Here is a 24,449-nt window from a genome sequence, read left to right on the forward strand (position 1 = left end):
GTGTCTTTCTGACTTGATGATGGCTTCCACTTTCTTGTGTGTCTGTGTCTCTGTGTGTATGTGTGTGTGTGTGTGTGCGTGTGTGTGTGTGTGTGTGTGTGTGTGTGTGTGTGTGTGTGTGTGTGTGTGTGTGTGTGTGTGTGTGTGTCTGTCTGTCTGTGTCTGTGTCTGTGTCTGTGTATGTGTATGTCTGTATTGGCATATGTGTCCGTTTTCAAGAATGTATAAGATTGTGTATGCATGGGCACGTATGTGTGTGTGTGTCTGTGTCTCTGTGTGTATGTGTGTGTGTGTGTGTGTGCGTGTGTGTGTGTGTGTGTGTGTGTGTGTGTGTGTGTGTGTGTGTGTATGTGTGTATGTATGTGTGTATGTATGTGTGTGTGTGTGTGTGTGTGTGTGTGTGTGTGTGTGTGTGTGTGTGTGTGTGTGTGTGTGTGTGTGTGTTTGTGTTAGTCACAGCTGCAGTCACATACTGATGTGATGTGGTGTGTTCCATGTGCATCAGGGGGAGCGAGGAGATCCAGGACTGCCAGGCCTCAGAGGGGAGACTGGTCCTGCAGGCCCTCCAGGACCAAGAGTGAGTGCACTGTCTGCCTGCATAGGGTCAAATGTCATGACTTACAGTTTACAACTAGACTGACAAAGATGTTTCTGCTTGCAGGGACCTGAGGGAAGACCGGGGCCCCCAGGGAGTATGCTGGTAAGTCCATGTGAAACACCAGCTATATATTAGTGAAGCTGGCTGTTATTATGATTATGCATGTTAACCTTCTCAATAGTCATGTGATATTTCTGTATTTGTGCTGTATTGCAGGGATCTGGAGGGCCAGGGAAGAATGGTCTGGATGGATTTCCAGGGCAACCAGGGGCAAAGGTGAGGTCACCTCCTGTTACATTCAGGATGTATTTGGAAATCTAGTGGTGTCTCAGTTCTTTCTGCAGTTACCCTCTAGCTCCCACAAAAGCAGAGGTTAGTTTCACATTAGATTGGACCTTCACAACTTCCATAGAATTTAATTTAGCTGAATATAGTTAAGTCCTCACACAATTTCTGTTTAGTATAATCCTTGTGTATCTATAATGTTAGTGACCTAGGCTGTGACATAGGTAAATAGGTGTGTATGCTAAAAACAGGAATAATACACTGTTGGATTGGAAAACCTGTTACATCCATCCTCTAGCCACTCTTGGTTTTAGTGTAATCTCTCTCTCCCCATTGGTCTCTCGTCTCTAGGGTGACCAGGGACTGAAAGGAGAACCAGGCAGTGTGAGTATACTCTGCTTTGGAAGTCTGAAAGCAGTTCTGTCATGCCATGCTTTCTCTTGTCCACTGGTGTGCCAATCATCCTTTCTTGTCCACACCTCCTTTTTTGTTACTGTCTCCTTGGATCACTGCTGGAAATTCACCCCTTAACTTCCAGTATTATTTGCTTTAAAAACACTACTTGTTAAAAAAACTAAAATGTAGCTAATTATCTAGCCAACTCTGACTGTAGCAATTTAAGCTAACTAAGTTTCTGTTCAAATTTGTCAGTGTTGTTCCATTTTTGGGTCAGAAAAGGTTGTCTCAAGTTTGTAATTCATTTTTGTGCCATAACAACAAATTTGGGAGTCGTGGACATTCACACCATTGGGCGGTTTTTACCTGCAGACTGTTGCATGTCCTGGAAAATGACAAAAGATTACAGTGTCATACTTTTCAGCAGGAAATAAGGGAATGAGATCATTTCAGTTTTAAATGGCAGGTTAAAGCATGGTTGGGTGTGGCTATCATGCATTATCACCAGTTTTAACCAATTGTGGTGACTTCTGTTGGAAAACACAATTTTATTGATTGGCTTAAATATGTCAGCATGCAGCACCCATTCTGTGGTTGTAGTAGTCTCCTTCGCCCATCACTAATGCATGGCATTTAAGAGTGTACTATACTCACTTTAACAATGTCAGCTAATTACTCATCAAGGCTGTCTGAAGGGAACTGATTAATTTGTTAGTAAATTACCTTGATGGTTTTTCTTTTCCCTTTTCTAACAATATCTCATTAACATCCTATCATTAAATGACCTCTTCAAATATATATAATTATATTACAGTTATTTTTATGGTGATTAACAGCATGTAAAAACTACTGAATCACAGTATAGGGCCTATTGAGTAGGCCTATTTAAAAGAAACTTGGAAACTTTTCCTTTATAAAAATACATGCTGCGCCAATAGAAATGATCAAAACTGAAAAAAAGTAAAATTTAACCAGATAAAATGTTATAAAATGACAAATTCTTCCATAGTACAGGTAGTAGTATATAGGAGTCATATTAAATTCCATTTCTTAATTTAAAAAGACATGATGGCAATGTACAATTGATCAGGGATTAATGAGTGTCTTCAGCTGTATGAGAATGGACTGTACTAATATCAGTTCTATGTTTTGTCTCTGTGTGCAGTTGTGTGAGAGTGGACTGTACCAATATAAGTGCTGTGTTTTGTCTCTGTGCAGAAAGGAGAGAAGGGAGACCCAGGGCGAGTGGGAATAGCAGGGATGCCTGGTCTGCCTGGAACACCAGTGAGTTCCACACAGCATACACATACATTTATATTTGTAAATGTGTCATTAGGTGAATGTCCAGCCATGATAAAGGGCCCATTAATTTCTCTGGTGAACAAAGAGTTATATTGTAGATGGTTTTGGGGGTATGCGTTCTGTGGGCAGCTGGTGGCAGGTAGCTGAGATATCTATGGATGTTTTGCAGTACAATAAATTGTAGTTTAGTACGGTCAAGTTTGACATTATCTGCAGTAACCCTCCCTTCTGTGACATGCAGGGCAGACCTGGCATCGATGGAAAGAGAGGAATTGCCGGAAAAGATGTGAGGAGCAATTTCTCCATTCACTCGATTCTTTAAAATATGCTGGCCTCTGACAGACTTTTTTTCTGGGCTGAGTTTCTACTATCAGAATGAGAGCAATGGGATCAGTGTCAGAATCTCTGTCTCTGTTCTTCTCCTTTCTAAGGGAGAAGCTGGCATTCGTGGAGATGAAGGCAAGAAGGTACAGTGTATCTGTGACTGCGGTGGACACCTTGCAGTTCTGTTCTGTGCTGAAGTGCAGTGTAATGCATTGGGGAATGACTTTGCTGTCACGGACAAGATTGTTATTGAATCAGAGGGAAAATGAATGTCTCTATTGGCAATAAGAGGTTGTCATATCCAGGATGCATTCATAGAGAGTTGTTATGGGGAAGGTCTGGCAGAGAAGTATGTCACTTTGGGCTCTCAAACTGATTTACGATTAACAATTAAAAATGATCAATTAACAGGTTAGAAAAATGTTAGCTTCTTTGAATATTCCTGCTGTGAATTGTTTGAATAAGGAAATACAACAACCATATGAAAATTGGGTGTGTTTAAAAGAGGTATTTTTAAAATATTTTTTTACAGGGTGAGAAGGGAGAACCAGGCAAAAATGTAAGTGTTGAACCCTGCTTCATACTAAACACTTAAATTCTCAGGCTTGCAGAGCCTGATACTTCATTTAAGAATCAGATGTTCACTCTGTATACTTCATATTAAAAATTCTGTTTCTGCCATTGTTGAAACAATCCGAATTCTGATTTGTTGGTTCCTACTGAATATTCATCAAGGGGTGTGGTCTTACACAGAGCTAGCTAGCATACTCCATAGCTAGCACAGCAATGCAGGCAGTGATTGATCCTCTTAAACAAGAGGCAGATAGCAGAAGGAATAAAGGAGCTGAATATTTAGTCCTATTATAGAGTATCTATGGGAATGTCTTCCTAGAAGCACCTGTTCTGTGAAGCAGCAGATTTTGGTCTTCTGCAGTAGAAGAGAACTACACTGCCCATGATTCCTTTCACAATGATGTCATTTGGATGCATTAGTAACAGAGCACTACCTGCTTTCCTCCAGGGGAAGGATGGCAGTAAAGGGGAGCCCGGGTCTCCTGGCCTGCCGGGCACCCCTGTCCTGGTCAATCTCCCCCCAGGCCTCACCCCAGAGGAGGTGAGAAGACTTCATCTCCCAACCCTATGGAACTGCCTGTATCCACAGAATACACTTCTAATACTGGCTGTACAAACCAAAGTGCCCATGTACACATAATACACCACCTGTAAATATGGAAATCCTACAGTATCCAGTGAAGGCACAGTTAGTATTCCATTCATCACAGTGAATGGAGGAATTCTAACTCCCCATGGCTTAACAAACTGACCACAGTGTAAATCAGTCTTCACCCGCCAGACTCAAGATTTTGCCCTTTTACTATCAGTTAAAATAATTAAAAAGGAGACATGTCATCATGCCTTTTTAGTTACGAAAAAAGCTACAATAACTGTATTGTTTTGTTTAATATGCACCCCTACTACCCCCCTAAAGAAATTTCTTATGTCTCAAAACTGTTTCCTACTAAAACATAAAAAAGTAATCTAATGGTTTAATGAACTCGTTATCTCTACCAGCTACCTGGTACTTTGTCTGGCCAGCTATTGAAACCTGGTCATGCAGCACTTCTAATATTGTTGACTAATGGTTTTTTGCTTGTGTTGTACTCTACTCATTTGAAAGTTGCTTTGGATAAAAGCATCTGTCAAATGAATAAATGTAAATGTAAATGCACCGATTCTGTGCCCCCTCTCCCTATATGATTCACAGAACAGGCTGGCTATGAATGACATAATGAAAGTGTATTGAATCTGCTCATATCTTAGGGCGCCACACTGGAGGATTTAAGAAATGCTTTTCCCCTGCCGATGGGACCCCCTGGTGCGATGGTAAATGGAGCTCATTCTGCTAATTACTAAGTGCCTAGAGAGTGCAATAAAAAGTCTGCCTGTTGGTCTGCATCTCCAGCCGGCACCAAAAACACATCACTCTGGAAACGGTCAGAGTTGCATCTTACTGCAGTTTGCAAATCATAATCTTAATCTTAATTGCATGAAAAATTGTAGTCAGTGGGGTTAGGTATGCATGTGTCAGGTATGCCTGCATGCATTCATAATGCATGTCCCTCTGTCTGCTCCTGTCCTGTGTATATGTGTGCAGGGTCCCCCGGGTATGAAGGTAAGACATGGTCCCATCTTTCAGAGAAGAGAAAAGAGAAAATTTCTCTCTGCTAACTGAACAGCTCTTTTCATCTTTCCTGACAGGGAGAGAAAGGCGAAAGAGGACCTAAAGGTGAAAAGGTATGTTGTTTCGTAAAAATGTGTTAACTTGATGCATCCACTAAATTGCTTCGAAAAGAAAGGAAACACATTATGGAGAAAGTCATGTCAAACCATGTCTGAAATTGTATTTTTTTTCTCTGACTCATATTACAGGGTGATACTGGTCCGCCTGGAAAAGCTGTTGAAATGAAGGTGAAAAAAGTCCCATTATTTTGCTGAAGAAGTATGAGTCATTGTTCATAATGAGTGAATAATTTGACCAGTATTTGATATCCCCTCCCCCTTGATACTCCAGGACATCGAAGCACTATTTGAATCATACGGCATCAGGGTGAGTTTTCCATTTCCTGCTCTTACCTTTTTGAGTTTTCACAGCCTTGTTCGGAAAAGGAGTACAGAAATGTAATGGGATGAAAAACTCTGTTTCCCAGCTGCCCCTGCTGAAGGCTCTGATTGACAGGTTGCTGCAGGACGGCATGGAGGAGCTGGTGCACCTGATCACCAGCAGCAAGAGATCAAAGAGCGACAGGAAGGAGCATGACTCCAACCTCATCACCGAATACACAGTGAGCACGCTCCTCACCCCGCTCCACTCACAGTGCAGTCCACTCTCTGTAACTGTAGAGTCCACGCTCTGTTTCTTTGTTCAGCAGGCTGTTTATCCAGACACTAGTTTCTATGGTAACACTATTTAACTTTGAAATGAATAGAGGCAGTCGGTGTTTAACGACAGTTGGGTCTAAGACAATCCCTGATCGCATCATTCATAAAAATGCTGCCGTTAATTGCTTTACTGCACCAAATAATGTTTCACAATTAGAGAGGCGGAGAGAGAGGCTGGAGGGAGAAAAAGCGAGTGACAGGAACAAGTGAAAGCAGCATAAAGATAATAAAGTTTGAAAATGCAGCAAAGATTTCTTCCTCATTAAGGGGCTTTGTTTGAGCTCGTTGTCTTCTTTCTTATTTTAGTTTGTTGCTTTCTGTGAACTCATGAGGGGGAGCTGATGATTTCTTTATTTGATCCTTCAAGTGTGCTGTCTCGTTCCCTGTCTGAAGACAGCAATTTGAGTCTTGTATTTCTCTATTTGCTATCATTGCTAACATTTCTGCATATACCGTACAATTACAGTGCATTTAAATGTACAAATATTTATGCAGCATTGATGTCAGATAAATTTCTGACTTAACAGCATATTTGTCTGGCCTTTCATTGTGAAAAATTGCATTCTAACTCACATTCAGGAACCTAATCCCTGCTTATAATATTGCATCTAAGGGGGAATCTGATTCAGTTTCTAATGTTATATGATACAAAACATTACGTCACGTCAAAGCAGAGGCCTTCAATAACAAGCTTCAGCTAGTTCAACTCCCAGATTCAGTTTTAAATAGCATTTTACATTGAATCATTCAAACTCTGATCTCCTTTTGTGTACATGTGTATTTACATGTTCATATGTATGGCATAAACCCAAGAACAACTGGCTGCTTTTGCTCACAGAGTTCTGTGAAGTACGAGATTTCGAACGAACCCCTCACGGAACTGGACCTAATCGAGGAGGATGTCTACGCTAACGGAGAGGAGCAGCCACCTGGAGGCAGCCTCCAGTCACCTGTAAGAGCGGACTGTTCACGTAACCCCAGGACTGACACATACTTCCCTTTAAACATTAGTTTGATTGAAAGGGTAACGGGAACAACATAACACTGCGATGTCTTTCTCTTTTTACATTACATTATTGGCATTTAGCAAATGCCCTTATCCAGAGCGACTTACATAGGTTACAATTCTTACATATTATCCATTTATACAGCTGGATATTTACTGAGGCATATTGGATATTTACTTGTGGTTTAAGTACCTTGCCCAAGGGTACAACAGCGATGCCACAGCAGGGAATGGAACCAGCAACCTTTCAGTTATGAGTCCTGCTCCTTGCCATTATGCTACACTGCCACCCCATTTTCCTCTCATACAAGTCAGCAAATACATGCAGAATAGAAATCCAAGCACATCCACGCTGTGTTCTTGTACTCTCTAGATGACAAAGATAATGACATATTTGTTAGTCTTAAATGTACTGTCAACATTATATTGAACAGCATCTCAGACTGTGTAAAAGCCAGCCAACTGATGAATCATTCATCCAACTCCCAATGCACTTTAAGTCAGCTAGTTACTGGGACTGTAGTTTCACAGAATTTACTGTATTGTTCAGTAATACTTTTAACCTTTATTTTCAGAACATCAGCCTGGTCTGTTTGTGCTCATGGCTTTATCTCTGTATCAAGATACATACAAGTGCATGTATATTTGACTGTGTTAATTTCACCATTTAAAGGGTGCACTGAGTGAAAGGGAAGAGGAGACAGAGGAGACCCCACTCTGGGGTGTCACCAGTGCTGGTGAATCCCATAGCCAAGTGGAATCAGAGAAGGAACCGATGGAGCCGAAAGCCGATGAAGAAATGGAGGTGGAGGAGAGTTACGTCAGCACACCTCCACCCAAGTCCGTCCTTCAGACAACAGAGTCGTCACACACAAAGGTGTCTTCAGACAAGGTAGCATCACGTCCCAGTGACAGCTCTGTGGATAGAGTATCACCTGACTGGTTTTGCTTGAGAAATGAGTGGTGTAGGCTATTGTGCATTCTCCAATATGAAATTCCTCAGATCAAATCAACGCATGACACTTGAATTTCAAGATGTAAACATGTTCAATAAATGCTTCTAATATTACCCAGTGCTCTTGCATACGCCCAACTGTAGCCTTCAATGTGTAGAACCAGTTTTATATATACACATATTGCTGTAGGTGCATCTGTGGCTCTTTGCAAATTTGCAACAAAGCAGACTTTTCCCACTGCCTTCCTTTTGTTTCTTTGTGTGGTCTTGTGATATGAAAGGGCTCTGATATGCTAGAAGAAGGCATGGAGACTCTCCCACACAGCCAGGAGGACTCCCTGAGGAAGGGCTCTGGGGAAAGGAAGAAGGGCAAGGAGAGGGGAAAGGTACAGCTTTGATTGATCACAGTCACATGACTAAACAGCACTTTGTTGTATCGATAAAATGCTTTACAACAAGATGAGAATCACTGTTGGGGTTTTTTGTGCATACTAATCACATAGACAATGTTTTGATCCCTAGGGAGAGTTAGAGTAGTGTGAGCGGTTCTATTTCTTTTTCCTACTATTCTTTAGTCCTGCACCTACTGGTGCTTGCTGGGAATGTGGGCAGTTGTTTATTGTGTTGAATCCTTGGCTTATCATTGGAATGTCTCATCCCAGCAAAGGTTCCATCATATCCCACAATGCAATGCGTTTATTGCATTGTTTCAGCGGTAACGTTTCTGTTCCCTCTGTGCATCCACCAGTCTCACTGATTTTTCCTGCTCTATCCACCAATGAAACACAGTTCTTTTTCTGTGATTATCAGCAAAGATTCCTGTCTTGTTGTCAACCTTCTTCGATGTTTCATAAATGATATTGCTCTTATACTGATATTGTTCTGCTCTGTGTCTGATAAGTCTACTGAAGAAAATATTAAACCAAGAGATTTTAAAACTGTGTAAAAGTGTAAATGTAAAACTAACTAATTGAATAAATAGCAAGTGTAAAGTGATCTGTATAATCTAAATATACGTTAGCATGTATAAACACGTATGCATAACACTCTTCTGAAATTACAAAATAGCCCTGATATAACCAGTGATATAACCTCATAGCCTGTTGTTCTGGAACTATAAACCACCGCAGAAAGAGCTCTCATCTGGTTGCTTAAAATCTTGAGGTCCTGACTGTTCTGATTGTTCTTGCCTACTTGTTGTGAACACGTTGTACTGTGAAATTCCTGACCAGGGCAAAGGAAACAGAGGAAGACATAAGAGACAGAAACAGCACTCGGTAAAGCCCCACGTTCACATCCCTACCACAGCTGTCCTCAGTCTGCTGTCTGGTGCATGTCACCTCAGTGTGTCCTAACCGTGTGCTGCTGAAATCATAATAACCTTTGTGTGTGGCAGGCTACTGCACTCTGCGCATATTAACACATGAATTAAAAAGGCTTGACAAGATCTCTTGGCCTCGGTTCCTTCGTCATAACTGATCTGTAACCCTAGATTAATTTCCGTTCGAAATTGAATCTGAATTAAATTAAACCCGGACTGGTGCTCTCGGTGCAAATTAAAAGCAGAAGGGATGAATGGCAAGTCCCCTGGGACTTACGGGAGCATACATATAATGTTGTCAGAATGTTGCAGCAATGGGAAATGTACAATAAATGTACATTTCAGGAAAAAATACTTTGTATGTGACTGAAAACTACAATGAATGTAGTAAAAATTGTATGGCATATGCTGGCATGTATATAACTAATTATTAAATATTTATTATTAAATATTATTAAATATTTATAATTATTAAATATCAACTACTAATTATTTTAACAAATAACTAAAACTTAGTTATAATATAATATAATCTGAAATACTGCTATACTTGTGGATAGCTAATGAGTATGTCTGAAATATTACCAAAAGCATGACTTTCCTAACATATGTTTATTAAGTGAGTGATGAGTGTATGGATGATTGAGTTCATGTTGTATGTTAATACATATAATAATATAAACACAATAAAAATAAGTCCATTTTTTATGCCTGAAAGAAAAAAAAACATAGCATTAATTTCAGAAATACACTAGTAAAATACATGAAAGAAGAAATTCTAAATTTACCAGAAACTAACCATCAAAATTATTATTTTTTTCATATTCATAGTTGAATACCAAAAGTTGACATACTGGAAAAGCTTTAACATGAATTCTTCCGTTTCAAAGGAGGATGAGGCCGAGGCTGAAGGGGAATCATATTATGAGGGTGAAGAAGAAATTTATGAATATGAGGTAAGTAACAGTTGTAAATCATTTTACAGTTTGTGAAGCTGTTCTCATCTGTCAACCACAACAAATTTCTCAGATCCCCTTGTCTCTGCCATGGACTTGATTAGATCATCGATGATGTCATAAACATGTTTCATCATTCATGGCAAGGAATTTGTTAGATATAATCTGTAACTGATTCATGTAGTAAAACAATAAAATGCTGTGTGTCTCAATGCCACTGCTGTGAAAACCACACTGCATTACAGGAGCTCTGTGGTAAACAAGGTGTCTTTTAAGAGTATATAATGAGGATGCAGGAGGCATAAGCTTGCCTTATGCTAGAGTAAGGGTGTTACCAGAGGTTGAGTTATAACGAGGCATCACTGTAGAAAGACTGAGAAATGAGCCCCATTGTACTCTCTCAATAACCCTAATAATAATGGGGGTTATTGGGAAGCCAAGCCCACCTCATTTCTGAAGAGCCAGCAGATGAAGAGTGGTGGCTATAGAGTACTGAATTTCCGTACGCAGTTGCTAATTATCAATGACGGTATGAAGCTCATTTCTGCACATAATCATTGATTATTAATAAAGTGCGAAACTCCAAGAGGTCTTCATTTCGGCACACACTGTCTCCAGTTATTAATAAAGGGCACTCCACTTGTGTTAACAATTTCTGATTATTAATAATAAAGGTATGAAGCCACGCTATGGAGAGGGGTCAAAGTCATACTCTCCGCACAACTTCTAGCGCTGTGCCTTAGTTCCCTGCGTAAGAAGATATTAATTGGTTTCAAATTCATAAGGAGAAAAAGTCATCAGCACGAGAGCTTGACCAGGCAAGGGTTCCTGGATGCACCCTGACACGGGGAAATGAGCTCTCACGGCTGCCCCCCCCCCCCCGCCCTCGCCCCGACACCACCGCGCGTCCATGACGACCATCACGCCCACTTTCCGGCACAAATTAATTTGATGAAATTAATTTCATCAAAAAAAAAAGATGAAAATTACTTTCAGCACCCGTTGTGCACAAACTGCCTGACTAAGTGGGGGGACGCAATAATTAATTCTCCAAACTTTTTTTGACAGCTAGGTACGGCCCACATTTTTTTTTTTTTTACTCGCTGCTTCGGTTCACCTTTGTAACGCGATGCCGGGTATTCATTCTAGTCTCGTAGCTTCATGGAAATCACAACAGCAGCTCCGGGAGCAGCTCATTGATGCTTCTGCTTTCTCCCTCAGTGTGGCTGAATCTTTCATGCAGTCACAGTATTGGAAGCGAATCCAGATTATGCAGTTACATTATTATCATCAACTTATCAGTTTAGACAGTATATGCAGTACATACAGCACAGACACTAGTCTCCCTTGTGTTTGCTGATTGCTGATTACTGTGTTATTAAGCATGTATGAAATGTAATGGACATAACTTCATTGGAAATACTACCGCAGCATGACTGACTGTGTGAGCATGCAGCGAAAAGTTCTATCCTCACCTCTCCATCTGGAGAATGAAGGGGAACAGCTGTTGACATTTTGTCCCGTCAAAATGAAGAGAAATACACATGAAACAAACAAAAAGATCCAGGTTGCCTTTTACAGCTAAATATAACACCACAATAACATGGTAACTTTACAGTAAGGGGCAGGGGCAGGAAGTGAATGGAAATTTATTCTCTCTTTTCTTTTGAAGGAGGACGAGTTCCAGACAATGAGTCTGCTCTATTCACAGGAGGGGACAGAGGAGGTAGGAGTCGTGACACTTTATTCGGGGGGGGGGGGTGGTCTTTGGATGGAGGGGTGCACTTGCTCTGTTCTACTCACCACTTTGGTTCCTGCATGCCTGCTGACAGCAACAGCCATCTCCCATTGGCTGTCTGATGGGTGAGGGGGTGCATGATTGGTCCATGTAAGTGCTTTGATGATTAGCAGAAACTGGCAGAGCACCTCCAGGCCTGAGCTGAACCGACAGATTTAGTGTGATCTGTTTTACAGTGTCTAGATCTGTTACATTTTTCTCCCAAATGGTTTTTTTTAAGTTTTGGATCATAACATCCTCAAAATTATTTTTCATCAGCTTACTTTAATTATAGTAATGATATTATATTAGTATTAATCTGGATTTTTAAAGTGGTTTTGAATTTCTTGTTTTTACAAATCCATCCTTATAGATAAGATGACTTAGATTTAATTTAGCTAATTCTGCCTTTAAATTATCAAAGCATTTAACAACATTAAACACCCTGTGATCTCAGAATTTCCCATTCGCTAATCACTTTAAGAATTTCACCAGTGTAAACGGGACCACATTTTTTATTTAACTTCAGTTACTAATGTGACTTTGCAGTGCTGAACCTCTAAACCACCAAAATGTAACCTTTATTAAAAAGAATATTAACAAAAAATGGACAACAACAACATTCAACATGTAATTCACTACATAATATGACATTCATCGTTCATCAACATAAAATTACATAAAAAATGGACATCCCAGCATGCATTGTGCATGACCTCTGTCTGGCTTTAACAATAAAGTGTGCATATGGGAATGCACAATGCTTTAAAGTAATCCCAAAGTAATTACTGATATGTATGACTTCTGATAATCTGGTACAAGCAATGTGATGGCAGAAAGAAGTAAAAAATGTGACTAAATAAAATCTCTTTTTAATTTTTAACACAGGGACTGTCCTTAACCCAGCCAGATTGAAACTGTAGGAAAAGCATGAGCCTAATGGTTCCTGAGAACTGTCTCTGTATACTGTGAAGTTTTGCTAATACTGGTGAGGAGCAGAGTGTCCGTTCCAACCAGACCAGTGTTACATGGGGAGGGACTCCTTTTCGTCGCACGCTGATGATGTCACACACTCAAGACACTTCCTTTTTTTGCCCGGGGAAAGAGCCATGTTTGAATTATTGAAGTACTCTTGTGAGAACTATTAATACATCTTTACAAACGTGAAATGAGTCCAGAACTAAACATTTCATAAAATTACGGTGTGTTTTATGCACAACTGAGCAAAAAGAGTTAAAATCCTTAATTGTGTAATTACTAACAGCAAATACTAGTCCCAGCTGTTGGGATAACTATTTGAAAAATCAGAAAGGGACAACTTTAATGTTTCGTATCCTAATTTATTCATCAAAAGAAATGAACTGCTAAACAGACAACTGTCATTATCGCTCCAGAAAACTGTATCGATATCTTTCACTACCATCATCTCCCAAGAATCTAGTATTGAACAATGGTTGATCTTTTCACCTTAAGATCCCCATGTGATTATTAATATTCTTTATCAATGATGATCCATAGTGAACTGGATATTGACCTAATTTATTAAAATTTGGTGGAAAATATATTGTATATTGTTTACTATCTATATTGAACTGTTTTTTTCTATATTAAATAAAAAAGTTTCTAAAAATGTTTCTAAATACGTATCATTCAGAACATGTATCATTGTATGGATATTTTATGACCTGTTTTCACTGGTGAAATGAAACCCTTTTTGTATTTAACCTCTCTGTGCATGAAAAAGAGTAAATATGATCTTTTTCTTATACATGTCTAAGTGTCTTTTTTCACTCTCTCATGACTGTTGAAGATCTGAAAAGCTGAATTAGTCACTGGACACCCAGTCATTGCTAGCAGTAACCTGAAATTAATTTCCTTTAATAACATTTGTAATAATGGAAGTATAATACAATCTATCAGGTTCATTCTGTCTGAGGATTATTTCTACTCTTTTAATCACTGTATGTATAACTTCAATTGCATTTGTACGCCTTACACTGAATAAGTCAGATAATTCCCACCATCATATTTTTGGCTCTAGGAAACATTGAATCATGGGAAAATATCACTCTCCACATCTTTTGGTGCAAACACAATGCAAGCTGGCTGTGAGTCAAGCCATATGAATGTAAATGGGTTTGTGAAATGATTCTCTGAATGGGAGAAGCTGCACAAGTTTGAGAGAAGGGATGAGTGGGAATATCAGTTCACCTTTAAATGTGGACCCAGGTGCTGCCACCAGGAACCATCAAAGCCAGTTTAGAGAGAAATCTATTCCTAGGGGACTTTTGAGGGCCCCTGCAAACGCTTAGTGACATTACATTACTTCAGTAAAGATGCGTTTCTGTCACATGTCACATTGACACAACACATGGTTGGACATTATGGTTAGTGCAGGCGAATAGGTTGGATGACCTTTGAACTATTTGGAAATGAGCAGGGGAGAAAGGCCAGCGCCATAGCGGTGAGGACACATGGTCGAGAGAGGAGGAGCGCCCCCTGGCCAGAGTACGTGGTAAGTGAAGATCCTCTGCCTTCCTTACATTGCTGAAAGGTACAAAAATCCAGAAGCTCTCAGTGGATGAGCCCTCAGCTTCTCCCTCTCTGAAAACATAGCACCGTGTTTAATCCTGTGAAATGAAAGCAGCACGGCAGAATCCTCAGAGCAACCTACACCATGGAGGTGGTTTAAAATTATGCTGTTCAACACGGCTATTATATTATTAAGTTACTTTCATTTGAATGCTGGTCAATGTTTCACTACAGTATAAAACATTCAGTTTTGTTAATAAAAAGCCTTCTTGCTTCAGTTAGAACCTGTCCTTAAATTAAATTAGTGTTGCCCTGCCTAGCAGTCAGATATACCGGTGTAAGATACTGGCATCTCGGTTTGGAGTTATGTTTTCCCTTCTACAACATAAGTTATATATCCATGGTTTAACCTCAGGGCTTGGCTTACCCATGATAGGATCGCATTTTGTAACAGTGGTTCCATCACAGTGACTAAATCTGCTATCTTTGCTGTTTGATGGAATTTGAAAGGAATGAATCACCCACTAAATGGTAGTAAGGTATTATCCAGTCATAAAACATAAAAAACTGACATAATACTTCTCTAAGTGACCCATCTTCTCCCTTTCGAATACTGCTTCCCTCTGTATGTATATATGGTTTTGACTGAGGTCAGTTTCTTGATCAAAAGTTGGTGAAAACATTACATGTATGATTTTTCAATATATTGTGTTTAAACTGATCTTAAAATAAGATTCATTGCAAGTTTCTTTACTTCTTAACTTTTTGCTTTGAGCAGGAAGATGACTCAGTTACTAGGTGTCCACACTTTTCATCATTTAGAACTACATAATTCCACCTGTGTTATGAATAAGCTAATCATTCAATGAATCAATCAACTAAACAAGTATATCCTCTTTTAAAGGACATTACCACAAAGAATGTGTTAGAAAAAGAATAACTTATCTGTGAACAAATCCATTTGATTAGGAAGACAATAAATTAATGTTAGGTAATATTTCTTCTTACCTATTTTTGACCTGATGTGGGTTTTAGACAGCAAATCTTTGTAAATGGTTTATTTGGACTGAAGATCAGTGAATACCTAATTATACTTGGGGATTTGCCATGTTAAAAGCATACACAGGGAGGCTCTGGGAATGGAATTCTACACTGTAGAGAGGGTTTTTCCTTCTGAAATAGGATATTGAGATGCTTCCCTGACTGTTTCAGGCCTACATGCCAGGAGCACCAGGTGGAAAGCATCGCTACCAGCGCAGGAAAAAAGTAAATAGTCTTTAAATCTTTTTTATGTCCCTCTCGCATGCCGCTCGCAAATAATTTGCTGCAAGAGCAAATTAGGGTACGAAGGTGGCTAAGTTTTGGAAAACAATGCGTAAACATAACTTTGCTATTTCGTTTTTGTTTACATTTAAAGTCACAGTCTGGTGCTGGTCATGGAGGACGGAAGAAGCTGAATGTAAGTCTGCCTGTCCTGTGAGGACCTCAATGACCATAATAAATGACAAGCCCTCCGCAATAATGAATACAGACCATGTCAATGCTGTACTTTCACAATACGCTTATGTTGGCTTTGGTTGTAGAAAAAGAAACAACGGAACAAGGACCCTGAACCACAGCACGGACAGCCTGGACATGAGATGCAGACAGAGATGGAAACGGCCAGTGGGGCAGGGACACAGACTGAGAAAGAGACAGAGATGGAGATGGAGAGTGAGATACTGATAGAGGACACAGAGGCAGAGCAGGAGAGAGAGACAGATGAGGACAGGGAGGAGGACACGACAGAGACAGAGAGAGAGACAGAGCTGGAACACGAGACAGAGACAGAGCTGGAGGAAGAAAGAGAGAGTGACAGATTGGAGATGGAGAAAGAGACAGGGCTGGAAGCAGAAAGAGAGAGAGAACGGCTAGAGATGGAGAGAGAGACAGAGCTGGAAGCAGAGAGAGAGAGAGACAGGCTAGAGATGGAGAGAGAGAGATACAGGCTGGAGATGGAGAGAGAGAGGATCGAACTGGAGAGAGAGAGGGAGGCATGGGAGAGAGAGAGACAGATGGAAAGAGAGAGGGAAGAGGACCTGGAGATGGAGAGGGAGTGGGAGGAGTTTGAGAGGGAGAGGGAGACAGGCACAAGGACACACGCAGGGACAGAGTATGACTATTTAAAGGTAAGGATGTCAGACCCTGTCCTCAAGTTTGAATACACGTAAAAGTGAGAACTATTGTGAAATACCTATTATGTTCAAAATGTAACCTTTTAAATAAAATACACATCCCACATCCAGACAAAGCGCGTATAAATCCACAGACTTAAGACCACAGAATTATGTGTGTTTATGGGTGTCTGTCTGTCTTTATCTTCGTTGTTTGTTGTTTTGAAAGGGCGCCCCCGGAGAAAATGGGTTACCTGGAGAAAAGGTGTGTGTCGTTCATGTTGTTTGTTGATTTAGCATAGTATGTCATTCTGCGAAAAGGTTGGGTTGTCTTCATCTAAAAACGATCCGCGGAACAAATTTCGATATAATTTTACCAGTGCGGAAACTCCGTCCCTGTCATTCCTCTCAGCTGATTTATGAGACTTCACACAACTCTGAGTCATGGTTTACAGGCTTTTCAAAGGTACACAGAACCTTTCTGTTAGTAATCTCAATTCCACATCTCCCGACATCCCATCAATAACCTGCTCCTGTGTTCCTCTCCCCCGCCCAAACCCGACCCCCCAAAATCACACATCATCATCCAGAATGTTGGGAAATTGCTTCTGCCACTCAACAAAGTGGAACTCATGAAGAATTCTATGCTTTGTTCCCGTCTCGGCCTTTGAAGTCTGCAGCGTTCTATTTTTACCCAGCCATGACTGATGGGCTTAATGTAGATATTAATTATTCTTTCAGTTTTGTGGGGTTTTTTTTGTTCTTTTTTTTTTTTTTTGCATTGATACAAAAGATAGCTTCAAGCACTCAGTTGACTTTGTCAGCGTCACTTCTGTTACTTTGTACGTGGTGAAGATTTCATTAAGAATCCTACTGTACTGTATGCTAAATAATAAATAATTTATTCTTTTTTTAATTAAGGGAGAAATTGGAGAAAAGGGACAAAAGGTAATTGTTTTTATCCATCACTGCATTCTGAGTTGTAATTAATTCCACCAATTTAATTGTAATTTTATTTGTAAACTTTGTTTGTAAATTTGTCTAAAAATGTGACATAAATGAGTAGTGGTTGGAATTGGTATTGTGATGATTTGTTTGATGTGTGGTGTATTTGGTGTTACCATTGTGCTCGTGTTCCAAGGGGGAGCCAGGTATTGGACACCGAGGCCCTGTTGGACAAGCTGGCCCCCCAGGACAGAAGGTACATTTCTCCTATTCACACAGCAGAAGACTAACACCTCATAGTCTTCACTGAAGACTAAAACATGACTAACACCCCATACTCTACAGTGAAGACTAAATCGTGATTAATGTCTCATACTCGACAACAAAGACTAAAATATGACTGACACTCCATACTCTACAATGAAGACTAAAACAGACTCGTGTCTCATATTCACCAGTATATTGAACTAACATCATGTTGCACAAGATTCCACTAGACTACCTTATTGTTCTCTCTAGTGAACACAAAACGCAATTAAATAATTATCAAATAATCTACAGTAAAGTCTAAACATGACATGATTTCACACTCTACAGTGAAGACTTTACTCTATACCTCGTCTGGAACTATATAATCACTAAAAAGTTATAAGGAAGTCTTCAGAAGTCTTCTTAGGCTTTGATTAAAACAGGTATTGATGCTCTTTGTGAGGTACCTTCATCATTTATTAACTTGTTTCTGATAAAGGGGAATAAGAGTCCGAAATGTACTGGATATCTTTGTCAAGCCATGTCAAATGAGATGAGAGGAGAATGATAAAGGAGTCAGATTTCTCTGAAGTCAGTGCATTTCTAAAGGCATCTGTCTGTCCACCTGTGTGCCTGTCTGTCTGCTGGGACAGGGGGAGCCCGGGGAACCAGGACCGCCAGGTGCTCAGGGCATCCAGGGCATCCGTGGCAACCCTGGGATTCCAGGATCCCAGGGCCAGAGGGGTCAACCCGGCGACCCAGGGGAACCTGGGACAGAAGTGAGTGAGACCAACTGAGTGTGCTCAAACAAGGCCTGTAAACAAACAAGGATATATTCAGTCATTCCTGGTGTTTATTGCCACCCAATAAATCCCTCTGCCATATGTTAGATTGCACTATAAGTTCAAAGCCTGGCTATTAAGTCAGGTTAGATTCCAAGAACACTTAAATTGAGTGAATAATATCCTTGCATCTATGTTTCATTGACATGACATTGGTATCATAGCACTGTTTACAAGCTGTTCTAAATCAGTGAATAACCCTAACCCTAACTCTTACCCAAAGTCTCCCTTGAAAATCAGTCATAACAGAATTACAATGTAATATACATGTTCTCACGCATTCTGCAAAACATGCTGCTGTTATGACATCAGATTCTGACTCCCACTTTGCAATATCTCCATTGTATTAGATATTCTTTTTTCTGTCTGCTTATTGGATTTTATCAGATTCGGTGTGTCACATTCAAAGTAAAACTATTCAAACTTTAAATATGAGGGAGAAAGGAAAGAAGGGGGAAATGAGAAAAGTGAGACAGAAATAAAATAAAGAAAATGAAATTAAAATCTAAAGGAGAGGGAGGGGTTCAGAGCACGGTGGACTGTTGGTGCTGCTGTGTGATAAACCTATTAGGCCTTATTGTGATTTTGACCATGGAATAGAGATATCAGTGTTTTGAGCAGTCATGGTGTTGCTCTGCAAGAATTGAGTTTGGGGCATCACCAAGACGTGTGAGCTTGGGGTACAGAGCTCTACTTGCATCTGTCACAGGAAGAACGCTGGATAGGTTTAAGAGTTTTGCCTTGGACAGGTAGAGGCAAGGGGCGAATTTAAATTTCATGAGTCCGTCCCTCACACATGCTGGGGAAGAATGAACAGTTGACAGAGCACCCTCCCATTCACCCTGAGTGTAAACAGCATGAGATGCTCTTTAAAGTGCAACACTTTAGTGTGCTTAATAGCTGAGGATCCTGACATACATGCCATATTCAAGTCAATTCAATGGTTTACTCACACGTGATGTACAATAGAAGAGACTGCTGACACAGTTAGAGCATCACATGTCATCACACAAAGTCCAATCCTCTCACTAGGTGATCAGCTGGAGCGTCCCAAAGCTTTTTTTCTTATTACGTTTTATCTCTCTCCCACTCTCCCTCTCTCTTCCTCTCACTCGCCAGGGTGATCGGGGGAAGAGAGGGAAGAATGGGTCGCCTGGAGCTCCGGGTGCACGTGGTGCCCCAGGAAAACAGGTAAGATTTTCCCTCACCGTCGTCATCTTCGTTAATCATGTGTGTGTGTGTTTGTGTGTGTGTTTGAGATAAGTGTCGCATGCTTCACCTCTGTGGTTTTCATTTCTCACAGGGTCCTCCCGGACCACCTGGAGCGAAAGGTGACAAGGTAAGGCAGTCTTTTCACAATGAGTAATCACTGGGTAACACATCATAAATCTCTACATGAAGTCTCTCATTATGACTCTGATGCTGTAGAGAACACTTAAGCAGCCTGTTATTACAGAATCCAGAGGGATTGTGAAAGACCATATACCACATTCTGCTAGGGCAATGCTGACCAGCCTTTCATGTGATCACCAGGGGGACAGTATCCCGGGGGAACCAGGTGACAGGGGCGTGGCTGGGATCCCAGGACGTAGGGTGAGATTTCTTGGGGAATGTGGCTCGGCTGTAGGAAATGGGGAAATTGTAGGATTGTGAAGGAATATACTGAAAAATGGTTTATCTGCCATTCAAACCAGGGTACAAAATACTGTGCTAGTGTTTGACTGTATAATTCTAATCAGTCTGGTGGTTTCAATGTTTTTTTCCCATCAATACAGGGTGAAAAGGGACTTACAGGAGCAAAAGGACAGCCTGGGGATATAGTGAGTCACATCACATGCATACTTATGTTTTCTTGAATAAAATTCGTTATTTGAGAATAATGACTGTCTGTGCAGTACTACTAAGATTAAAGCAAATTTTAAATCATGCAGAAATTGCATAATGTGTATTTCTTCCTGTTATATTATGCTTTTTGTTCCTATTGGGGAGTATGGAAAAATACTGAGGGCACTGTATGGAAAATAGAGTCATGTGATCACATGGTGACAGTCAAATATAATGTACAATGTATAATGTCTACAAGGAACAAGTCTCTCACTTACATTCACTTCAGTCTGTAATGTGTTTATGGGGAGGCTTATGAGATAATGTACTGTATGTACCAAAAGTGGAAGGGGTACAGTTCCCCAAACTTAAAAACAAATAACGAAAATTCATACATAGATAAGTACAAAGTAGTGTGTGACGGACTGCCGTCACTACGGTTGAGTATGCGCTCTGACTGCCATACCAACAAGCCTGGCTCTTTGGCATCGCGGTCAAAGTCGCATGGTTGGTACCCCATAGACCTGGGTTCAAGGCCGGGTGGGGTGACTGCTTTCGCCCTTCGCTACATAGTGGAACATATATTTTCTGTGGCACAGTATAATGCATGTCTCTTATACAGTGGTGTATACTGTGTAAGACACTGCACATTGCATTGTGTTGTGATTCTATTGTTCTCTTCTGCTTTTGATCTAAGGGTCCCCAAGGACTCCCAGGCACCAAGGGAGAGAAGGTGAGTGCGCCTCCTCCTCAGGTCCAGGGTCATTGTCTTGATGTGGGGAGAGAATTGGCAGTTTGAGTGGTGGTGTACTGCGAGCGGGGCCGACCGCGGTTTAAAATTTTCATACCCACGTGCCGGTTCTACGCCACTTCAGCCGAGCTTCAAGCCTCTCTGTCCTCTTTGATGGGGGTTATAGTGGAACTCTGACGCACGTTTCCAGAAGCTTCTCTCCACCTCTCCTCGCAGCTGTCACCTCCCTTGCCCTCGCTCCTCAAACTGCTCTCTTTCAACCCGCTCCAACATGTCAGCTTCCGACTGCCATGGGTTATTGTGTTGCCAAAATGAGATGAGGCGCTTCAGCAAGATCGATAAAACTCTAGGAAGCTGTCTGGCCACTACCTGTCAGGCCTAACTTCTGGGTACATAGATAAAGAAAAGAATATGGAAGAAGACTTTGGGTGTTTCAAAAGCTGAAAGAAAAGACAACAACAGTTTCTTTTATTCTTAATTAATGTACGTGTCTTCTTTCTTACTGTATGATGTGTGTTCACACTGTCAAATCCAGGAGCTTTAACAAAGGTTTTGGGTTCAGTGTAAAACCAGCCAGGAGTCTGGGGCCTTATTATTGAAGTTCAAATGAAGATTTCATAGGTGCCTGATCTAAGGTCACTCAAGGCACTGTCTCTGAAAAACAGTAATAAACCCAGGGAACATTTCTGGTTGGACACATTTCTTGAAATTAACAGTATGAGTTCATTTTGTGGCATGTGCATGACAAGTGTTTTCCCTCGGTTTTATAAATATCCCTCCCATTTATAAATATCTTTGTTTTCCTCAGAAAACCAGTGACTTTTCCATAGAAATTAATTTTGAGTTTTAAACCTTCCAGCATCATTTGTCAGCTTGAATAGTGGGCCTCACTCACTGAGTGACTTTGGACGATCATAAAAACTGACAATGCAATTTTGAGATGGCACAGACCCATGCTCATGCAGTGACATTAAACGACCACAGGAGTGTCCCGTGCCTACTGGCACGCTCATTTGTGGAGCTCGTCTCTTTAAGACCTCTCTCTCCCCCTCTCTCTCTCCTCACAGGGTGACAGGGGCCTGGTAGGATTCAAAGGGGAAAGGGTAAGGACCGAATGCCTGAGAGGCCACTGTCTCACATTTATCCAGTGGTTTGACACCCTTTTCACTTTCACACTAGGGGAGTTTGCTCAGTGTCCCGGGGCCTCCTGGGTACAAAGGCAACAAGGGTGAATCGGTGAGAGCCCACATCCGATTTTCACCCTCAGTCTACCGAACTCTGTTCTGTCCCCAAGAAACGGGTCTGAAAATGACCTTCCTTTTAGTCTCAGCTTCTCAAAAAGTCATGATATGTTTCCTGTCAGATAGTCTGGGAGGGAGTTGTTACATTCTCAAAGTGATGCTTTTTTTGGACTTGAGTCTTTTTTTAAAAAGAAGGGCTAGTCCTTTGAATGTGCTTTTCTGTTGAAGACTCTTTTACTGGCATTATGCGTTTTTTCAGTGAGAGGGTCTATTTACTGTCACATGTTTCTCAGGGTGACAGAGGCCCCCCAGGCTTTGATGGAGATAAAGGAGAGAAGGGGGAAGATGGGCCTCCTGGAGTGAAGGTAATTTTCCATTAATATGTTTTGTCCCTGGTTGTAGCTGATACTTTGAATAACCACTCTGTACTGAACTGTTTCACTCAGCTTAAGTGCAGGCATTTGAAGATATTTTGCCAGACCCTTATGAAGAGAGACCACACTCTTAAAACGGAAGTAGTTGCAGGTGCAGTTCTGTGTTTTTTCATCTCAAAGGGGCTCAAAGGAGAGCCGGGGGCCAAAGGCGCCATGGGGCCATTCGGGGCCCGGGGCCCAGTGGGCCAGAAGGTAAGACAGAGGAAACAAATAAACGAACATCAGAGATGAAATGCTCTCAAAGCCGGAGGTGATTCTGATGGTTACTTTCCTTTTGTGATGCTGACTTCACTATGTATGCTTACAGGGGGAACCTGGGGAGAGTGGTGACAATGGAGAAGTGGTAGGTGTCAGATCCTCCTCTCACAATAAGACTTTCATAAATTATTTAAAATTTATAGGATGCATAAACCTCAGTACTTTCCTCTCCAGATAGAAATTGTAAACCTCATTCACTGTTTCCTGTATTGGTCCACCATACAGGCAAACTTCGAAACAAATGATTTATAACATAAAAGTAACCCTCAAAAACACAGTAGACCCTTGGTACATCCTATTAAAAATGTTTTAGTTTTATTGTGTTTCTGTCCTCTTGACATCTGAAACAGCACTGTAATGAATCTGTGAGGCTCCAGTCTTTCCCGGACTCCTTTAAACAAAATGCAGAAATGATAACAAATATTAGAGAAGAACTGAATAAGAAATATGAGGCATAATGGTGTAGCCAAGGCCCTGCCTGTTCATCTCGGTGTGATGAGATGAGAAAAAGTGGTATGTTCTCAACCTGGTTGTGATTGGCCTGTGTTTCTCACAGGGTCGCAATGGTGATGATGGATTGGACGGAGTCAAGGGCTCTAAGGGAGAGAGGGGCATGCAGGGGCAGAAAGGAGACCAGGTGCGTCATGGCTTGATATTTAGAGCTCTGGTAAAAGGTACATCAGATGTTTTCTTCTTATTACTCTGCCCTTTTCTGTTACTCTCTTATTGGAGTACTATGTATCAGCCAAAGTTGCTACACTCATTGGAAAATGTCACGGCCTCTCACATTCGTCTCCAGGGTGACCCAGGGGAGCCGGGTTTACCAGGTGACACAGGGGAGAAGGGAGAAAAGGTGAGACTGTGATAATTGCTGCTTTCACCTGCAGACTCCAGATCATTCACACATCTGATAGGCACAAATTAGCTGTTGGTTTCATAATTAGAGAAAGCCCTCCGGCTGTGCTTGTCTGTTCTAAAGCAGATTATATGGATGGGCCTTACGTGAAAACTGGTTTAAATGGAAGAGGGATGCACTTAACAGAGGGGTCACCATGCTGTTTTATGTGACGTCACTCACATACCAACGCATTACCCTGAGTTACATGTGTGTCTGTGCAGGGTTTCCGTGGTCTTCCAGGACGCATGGGAAGCACAGGGATGGATGGGGAAAAGGTAAAGAGAACACCGAGACCTTGGTCAAATACATCAGCAGCAGTAGCTGTTGTCATACTTTAGTGTATCAGGCAGTGTCTTGGCATTGTGTCTGTCCCTACTATGTGTGTGTTGTTAAATTAAGTTCCCTCTTAGAATAATCTCCATTGATACACTTTTATTGTAATATCCATTTGCATGCATTTTC

The 24,449-nt window shown here is 41.0% G+C and overlaps 1 protein-coding gene across 1 annotated transcript in view; it reads left to right on the forward strand.

The window, feature by feature from the left end:
* Positions 1–24,449, forward strand: part of col7a1l (collagen type VII alpha 1-like) — an 84,592-nt gene that overhangs the window by 42,231 nt on the left and 17,912 nt on the right. Inside the window, exons 55-93 of the mRNA XM_036518401.1 lie at positions 506–577; positions 662–700; positions 815–874; positions 1,235–1,267; positions 2,498–2,563; positions 2,823–2,867; positions 3,013–3,048; positions 3,447–3,464; positions 3,927–4,019; positions 4,727–4,789; positions 5,061–5,078; positions 5,165–5,200; positions 5,336–5,374; positions 5,478–5,513; positions 5,614–5,748; positions 6,684–6,797; positions 8,088–8,192; positions 9,039–9,083; positions 14,301–14,375; positions 15,605–15,658; positions 15,810–15,851; positions 16,186–16,488; positions 16,775–16,810; positions 17,467–17,493; positions 17,687–17,746; positions 18,393–18,518; positions 19,701–19,772; positions 19,885–19,920; positions 20,115–20,174; positions 20,357–20,401; positions 21,103–21,138; positions 22,224–22,259; positions 22,336–22,392; positions 22,691–22,762; positions 22,952–23,023; positions 23,139–23,174; positions 23,646–23,726; positions 23,889–23,942; positions 24,209–24,262. Of these exons, the coding sequence (XP_036374294.1) occupies positions 506–577; positions 662–700; positions 815–874; positions 1,235–1,267; positions 2,498–2,563; positions 2,823–2,867; positions 3,013–3,048; positions 3,447–3,464; positions 3,927–4,019; positions 4,727–4,789; positions 5,061–5,078; positions 5,165–5,200; positions 5,336–5,374; positions 5,478–5,513; positions 5,614–5,748; positions 6,684–6,797; positions 8,088–8,192; positions 9,039–9,083; positions 14,301–14,375; positions 15,605–15,658; positions 15,810–15,851; positions 16,186–16,488; positions 16,775–16,810; positions 17,467–17,493; positions 17,687–17,746; positions 18,393–18,518; positions 19,701–19,772; positions 19,885–19,920; positions 20,115–20,174; positions 20,357–20,401; positions 21,103–21,138; positions 22,224–22,259; positions 22,336–22,392; positions 22,691–22,762; positions 22,952–23,023; positions 23,139–23,174; positions 23,646–23,726; positions 23,889–23,942; positions 24,209–24,262 (2,487 nt within the window). The remainder of the gene's footprint in view (positions 1–505; positions 578–661; positions 701–814; positions 875–1,234; positions 1,268–2,497; positions 2,564–2,822; positions 2,868–3,012; positions 3,049–3,446; positions 3,465–3,926; positions 4,020–4,726; positions 4,790–5,060; positions 5,079–5,164; positions 5,201–5,335; positions 5,375–5,477; positions 5,514–5,613; positions 5,749–6,683; positions 6,798–8,087; positions 8,193–9,038; positions 9,084–14,300; positions 14,376–15,604; positions 15,659–15,809; positions 15,852–16,185; positions 16,489–16,774; positions 16,811–17,466; positions 17,494–17,686; positions 17,747–18,392; positions 18,519–19,700; positions 19,773–19,884; positions 19,921–20,114; positions 20,175–20,356; positions 20,402–21,102; positions 21,139–22,223; positions 22,260–22,335; positions 22,393–22,690; positions 22,763–22,951; positions 23,024–23,138; positions 23,175–23,645; positions 23,727–23,888; positions 23,943–24,208; positions 24,263–24,449) is intronic.

This window comes from Megalops cyprinoides, chromosome 23, assembly GCF_013368585.1.
Source record: "Megalops cyprinoides isolate fMegCyp1 chromosome 23, fMegCyp1.pri, whole genome shotgun sequence".
In the NCBI taxonomy this organism is placed as follows: Eukaryota; Metazoa; Chordata; class Actinopteri; order Elopiformes; family Megalopidae; genus Megalops; species Megalops cyprinoides.